The sequence below is a fragment of the Egretta garzetta genome, unplaced genomic scaffold (assembly GCF_000687185.1).
Source record: "Egretta garzetta isolate BGI_Z169 unplaced genomic scaffold, ASM68718v1 scaffold326, whole genome shotgun sequence".
Taxonomy (NCBI): Eukaryota; Metazoa; Chordata; class Aves; order Pelecaniformes; family Ardeidae; genus Egretta; species Egretta garzetta.
Genome location: NW_009260026.1, coordinates 919,946 through 926,875, shown reverse-complemented (window position 1 = coordinate 926,875; position 6,930 = coordinate 919,946). Strand labels below are relative to the sequence as shown.

The following is a 6,930-nucleotide window of genomic DNA, read 5'->3' as shown; positions in this document are numbered from 1 at the left end:
CCGAGTGCGGTACTTTTGCCATTTGGAAACCACCTTAGACTTTAATAAAAGTACAAACATCACCTTATGAAGAAACTGATAGTTCCCCAGGGAGCAGAACCTCACAGATTTGTGGATGCCTCTGGCAGAAAACAATTGAAAGGAGCTACCAAGCTCCCTTTCAATCCTCTGAGAAATAGCTCTTTCTGGATGCAGACACACCCTGCAGGTAAAGCAAGGTGCAAAGGTACCGCAGCACAGTGAATGTGCTGTGCTTGCTGCCTACATGCATAATTTCACCCCATAATCAAAGGAGAAAAAAAAAAAAAAAAAAGATTTTTGGTTTGACCACATGTGTATGGGCAAATAGTGCTGCAGTTGCCACTAACTCACACTGTAATTTGCACATAGACAGATTTCCTCCACCCAAAAATCCCTGGCAAGAATGTGTAACCCTGTGAATTTGGCTCCATTTTTGCAAGCAAAGTTCCTGAATATTTGTTTACAGAAAGTCACTTAACATAATTTAAAAAGCTCATTACACACAAATTAAAGCCTTTAATGTTAGAGCATTCTCATTTCTTAAATAACCAACCTCACAGGCCATGCCAAAATTAACACAATCTTCCTTATAAGCTAGTCACATAATTAGACAAACTTATTTTTATGTTTATTAACTTCTACAATTTTGACATTATCTTACAGCTCATTACACCGGGTGCTAACAGAGCTCTGTCACAATAAAAGTCTAAATGAGAAGCCAAAATGAGTTCCTCAATTTGCAGTAATTAATCCAAGAGGATTTAATTCAGCTGCTGCCAGTGTCCAACACAACAAATAATGGTTGTGGTGTTTCAATTTACAACCTTTATGCCTTTCCACACAGACAAAAACTCTTCCCACCCAGTCCCAGATGTCTCTTTTCTCCAGTAACACTTCAATACATGCAATCGTGTTTTAGAGTCTAGATGTCAGAGAAGTCTTTACTCCTTTTATCAATGCCTGAGCCTTTAATTATGCTTAAGTCTGCTTCATACAGGCATCACCCCCATGCCAGGGTGCTTGGTAGGAAGGATGCACTCTTTGTTCATTAGTTTTACTCCTCACTTCCAGTCCAAGCTGCTCATGCTTTCATCTGCCCCCTCTGCTCAGTGTAACCTTGCTGTGCTCCCTGCTGTCCTCCCCCAGACAGAGCACACCTGAGCCAAACTCAAGTCTTGACACTCAAAAACATGTGGGGCTTTCCTTTGCCACTCTGCCTGTATCCACAGGACCATGCTTTACCCACCTGTGAAGGGTGGAAGAACTGCCTATTTCTCTCCTAAATCACCTGTTGCATAAGGTGATGCAGATAAGGGTGCCTGTACTGTGGATAAGAACTGGAGAAGCTTGCACAAGTACACAAATCTGTCTCTCTTCCGCACTTGGGTGGAAAAGCTGGGCCTGGTATTTATAATACAATGGCAATCCATCAGCTGAAGGCAGGGATGCTACAAGAGCACATACTGATAAGTTTGACTCACCTGGATGCCTGTATTTCCCTTTAGAAAAGGGCCTGTGCAATTCTCCCCCTGTAAAGTAACTCCCTACAGGCTCCATCTTCTCATCGGCCTGCATGCTAAAAGCCCTCTTTGGTCCAGCCTTCGCAAGGGCTTTGTAAAGCAGACTACTGCTTAGTCTGCCTGTCTTTGGACCTGGGTAAATGAGCAAGCAGTATTAGGCAAATGAGAGAGACAAGAAAATGTGACCAAGTACCACAGAGTATGAGAAAAAGCAGACCACCTCTGCCTTTCCCCTTTGCCTATCAAGTCAGGCTGCTATGGGCAAGCGTTCCTTTTCTGCTCAAGACTGACAAGTTTCCAAAGTGCTTTTAGTTTCTTGTAGGATCCTATAGACTTAGTTAACCCAAACTCCACCAAAGCTCAATGTATTGTTGCACACTTTTGACTACTTTCTCCAATTCTGTACTAGATGACAGAGACTGTCTTTCCAGATTTGAAAACTTGCCAGTTAGGATGTCCAGAGATTCTCTTTTAATAGTAAACTGCAATGCATACATTTTTTAATACATATTAATTATTACACTATTCTTCTATGTCATCTCATGTACTATAAATGCCACAGAAAAGCATGGAAATAAAAATCCAAGACATTTCCAATGAAAAATGAATACGAGTACTAAGTCAGATTAACGAAATAGGAAGCAACCAAATTGCAAGACGTTCTTCTGGGAGGTAAGTAGTGCCTTCAAACACTTTGAAACTCTGATGATTATAGCCAATGATTACATGGCTATACAGCACCTCAGGCAACTGCAGAATTAGTGGGAAGAAAAACAGCTGTAGGAGGTCAAGTGGCTGGACGTGGAAAGTTCTCATTTTGAAAAATGCAGTTTTGGAGAACATTTCTGGAATGCTTTGACATTCATTCATTTGGAGAATGCAACTGGCAGCTCCCTATGCTCAGGGGACAGATTCACAATTTAGATTTAGGATGAATTGTTCAGAGATCCCAGAGTATTGCTAGTTTATTTCCAGCTGGGATCTCATATTTCAGATTTGGGGACTTCAAATCCCAGCCTGGCAGGGATCTCATTTCATTTAGCCACTGCAAGAATCCTGATACTTTCTTATGTGTCACGTTAAAGCTGTAGATCAGGTATATTTGTGCTGGAAAACAGATACATTAACAGAATACAGACACCAGGACCTTCAGACAAACCTATAACAAACTTTGTACAGGAGACCTGAGGGTAAGCAGTGATTACCTCAACATTTGTGTTCAGTCCTGTAAACTGTGACAAAATTTACACAACTTAATTTACACCAATTGGGTGCACCATCTCAGGGACCGAGCAAAAGATTTTTAAAGACAACTTACAGCCTCCTCCTTGCCTTTGCCAAAAGGTCTCTGTGCCTCACAAGTAATCACCTCGGAGCCTTCCCACCAAAAACTCAAGTACACTCCTTTCATGTGGGATTGTCAAGATTGTAATGAGACAGTGCTCTGCATAACCATTCCCAATGCTCTGATGCCACAGACATGTAAGCTGTTGTTAACAGATTTAATTAAAGCAGCTTCTCGCATTCCTTTTGGTAACTCCATGCAACACCAGATCTCCTGCATCCCTGGCTCTGCTGACAGCTACTGCTCATACAAGTGAGGGACCTCTAACTGCTATTTTTCACAGTTCTCAAGCAAAGGATGCAGTTTGTGATATCGCCATCATAAATTTAACGCAGAGGAAAGGAAGCTCTTCCTCACACAGCACAGACCTGAACCACAGCATTCAGTGCCATATCATGTTATGGAGATCAGGAGCACAGATTAAACAAAACACTTGATGGACCATATGTCTATGGATGGCTATTAATGCTACACAAATGATTCCATACAGACCAGAAAGGAAAGCTAAGAGGGAAAGGTTTTTTTCTGCTTCTGCCCTTTTCCTGTGTTTTTCCCTGGCCAAATCAAAGACTCTGGGTGTCAGAGACTAGTTGTCTCCTTGATAAAACTGGAGGGAAAAAAGAAATCCCTCCTCCTGTACTGCTGTGAGACCAAAAGCAAGAAGCATTTATAGAGCATGCTGAGATTTCTGGATGCAAGACAGTGCCTAACAGAAAGGGTGGCTCAGCACAGGCACGGGGCAGAGCTGCTGCCAAGGCAGACGTGCCATCCATGGGATAACAGCTTCCCACACGAAGCGGCTGCTCAGCCTTCCCTGCTGCAGCTTCCCCGCTCAGCGCTGCATGCAGCGGCAAGCCAGCCAACAGGCCATGCTCACGTGGGTTCATCACAGAGGGAACTCCCACAAAATTACAGCTAGCAAGGACCAAGACAAAGGAGTCACGTTTATAACATGCAGACAGGTTAATCCTTTAATGTCCACTGCAATGTAGCTATGCTTCTCTGAAACCTAACCCAAGAGAGGGAAGTCGGTCACTGCGGTCTCAGCATTGCAAAGAGCAACCACGCTGGCACCCACAGCACATCACTTATCTCCAGAGCTGTGATGCCAGGACGCAGCTCTGTGGACAGATCCAGCCATTTGAACCTCACCAGCATGCAGCAACTGAGAGGTACTGCAAAGAGCAGCAGCCTCATGCTGGGGCAGCTCACGTCCATCTCCTCCCAACACCAGCTGCACTAGTGCAGATGCTCCCTGCTATTCACGTAGCTAAGGGAGCCTCTTTTGTAATGGGGGTTTGCCTCACTCCAGAAAAGTGGAGATTGCCCATTTCTTTGATTAAAGGAAAGGAAAAAAAAATGTTCCTCTGGTAATCCAGAAAAATGCAGGTAAATAACACCACCACTCATAGATTTGCTTCTCCCCATTCCTGGAAGTAACTACACTACCTCCTGCGGACACTGTGCAATGCACAACACCCAGCTTGGCTGCAGAAACTGGTGTTAATGTATTAAACAAAAGAGAAGCTGGATCCTTAACACAGCCCAGGAGAAGAAACCCCCCCATCAGAGAGACAAGGTAGTCTGAATGCTCCTGTGTGAATATAGAAAATATGTGGGTCATCAGATGACAGTTCAGGTTACGTGATTGTCATTGTCAGGCTGAGGAACAGAAGTGTTTGGCCAGTCTGGAGATGCTAATGGGTCTGCCAGAGGGACAGGAATGAGGAGGTGGGGGAATCCCTCTGCAGAGGATTGTTAAAAGACACAAAAAAATGAGCACGTGGGAGAAGCAGCCTGGAGAAGTAGTTTAACAGAGAACAGCAGCAACCTCCTGCAGAGCCTTAAAGGCATCAAATCCCTCCATCTCAGTGTGGAAAGCATAAATGATTTGCCAAAGGCCCTAAAACTTGTCTGGCTATTACAAAGAACACTTCACTGACAGCACTGAGGCACAGCATGTTCTGGCTGAAAAATCAAGCATGTCGTTTTGCAGGGAGCGATGGTGCTCTGCCAGGGCTGGGGATGCTGACATGCCATTGCCACATTAAGCAGCAGGCACAGTTCTGAAACAGCTCTGTGCTGTTGCCAAGACACTCCATAATTTCACACTGCTTTTTCCTGGCACTACCATGAAGAAAAGCCACTTAAATTAGGCAGCTCAGTCACCCACTAAACTTACAGAGCTACAGCAACATACAAGTGGTAATTCCCCCAGTAATTCCATTCTCCAGGCTAAACCAGGAGAGCTTAGCTCTGCAGTGGCTCCCATGTTAAGAAAACACACAAGATCATTCAAAACAGCCTGGGAGGTATCAAATGTTTTATCTAATTTTGTTGTTGCTGTTGTTAATAGAGCTAGAGGCATTTTTCTGCTCAGAGGACAGCTGTAATCAAAAAAGCAAATGTATGGGGTGGCACATGGAAGAAATGGCGAGTAAAACAAGAGGATTAATCTAGGGGAAGGAATTAAAAAATAAATAGTGCAAGTAGTTCTGGAAGAACTGGAAAGGTTGGACTGAAGAGGAACCACAGTGGGGCAAGACAGACCAAGCACCTTCATGCCTGAGAGCTGTCAGAACAGGAAATACAGTTCCAAAACTTGGGTTCTTACTGCTGTGAATGGCAAAGCCAAGGGACACATTCTTATACCTGTGGCAGCAGCGATGGGCCAGAGTAGGTAACACCTAAACCTGTGCAGGTGACACTGCTTTCTTACTTACAGGCTGATGCACATCTCACCTCTGTAAGTATTGAGGACATCCAGCTGGGGGACAGATTATATCAACCTAGAATGCTATGAGATAAGATAAGGAACTCTCCACTTCATGCTGACCTTAGTGGACCACATGTCTGGTCCAGCATGACAAATCACACACAGGTGTCAAACGGCCAGTGAGTTAAGAACCATCTACATAATCAGTGATGCAATGTTACCATATCTGCAGGTCTAGGGTAACTTGTCTTCTACCGATTTCTTTGGTGTAGGCTTTTATTCCGTTGATTCTAGGGCACTGAAATAAAGACAAACAAGATACAGCAGAGTAAATATCTTTCAAAGTTAAGCCCAAGTGAAAAGTCCTACTCAATTCAATCAGTTTGAGTACAGAAGCTTTCATTAAAGACTTTGCACAACTGCATGTAAAGCATGAGTAAACCACGTAAGTTTTTCCCTTAATAAGGTAGCGGGACAAGCCTTGGCAGTCCTCAAATACACAGGCTCATGCTGCAAGCCTGAGGAAGCACTGAAAACTCCTGTTGTAAGGGTATAACAGAAAGAAATGTGGATTCATGCCCCCTTGTTCAATCCCAGTCCCACGACACTGACAGCTGGTGGGAAGGGACATGTGTGTCTCCTGTATGATCCTTCCTTCATGGTGAAAACACCCAAGTCAACATAAGGAGGGAACAAAGGAGGCAGCGGTGTTGTACCAATACCATTTAGTTAAACGCTCAGAGCTATTAAAGACCTGAATATCAGACTCTCCTTGCATCTGAACTTTTCAGAAAAGACTGAACTGCAAGCGTTGCAAAGGATTCACACTACCTTCTCGCCAAAGTGGATCTTGGTAAAGGTGCATGTTTTCAGATGTACATTCTTTGCTCTGATTTTTGGCTCAAGAACTTCTTTAAATGCTTTTTCCATGATTGTCCCAAAGTATGGCCAAGCCTGTACAAGGACCTAAAAAACAGCAAAAGAGGAAACACACTGAAGATTCTTTGTATAAGACACCTTTTGCTGAGAAACAGACACACACATCACAGAACACCTAGCTATTAATGTCTGTCCTTTTAAAATACCAAGTCACATTTGTGTTCTTAAGTCATCCTTATGGAAGGATCCACCTCAGGTCCTCAGAAAAGAAATTTATTTTAGGAACTGAACGGTGAGTTTTCAGCACCATAGAGTCTATTGACTGCTTCTAACCCCAGGGGCTGAGCCAGCAAAGCCCAGGGTTAAAGTCTCTAAAGTACATTAGTCCCTAATTACTCTAAAGCATCAGAAAGCTCCCTGGAGTTAGGTTTATCTAGAGAGGAGGAAGA

The 6,930-nt window shown here is 43.7% G+C and overlaps 1 protein-coding gene across 1 annotated transcript in view; it reads right to left on the bottom strand.

The window, feature by feature from the left end:
* Window positions 1-6,532, bottom strand: part of ESYT3 (extended synaptotagmin 3) — a 25,704-nt gene extending 19,172 nt beyond the window's left edge. Inside the window, exons 1-2 of the mRNA XM_035896345.1 lie at window positions 6,434-6,532; window positions 5,824-5,900 (exon numbers count right to left, since the gene is read on the bottom strand). Of these exons, the coding sequence (XP_035752238.1) occupies window positions 5,824-5,900; window positions 6,434-6,532 (176 nt within the window). The remainder of the gene's footprint in view (window positions 1-5,823; window positions 5,901-6,433) is intronic.
* Window positions 6,533-6,930: the final 398 nt, after the last annotated feature.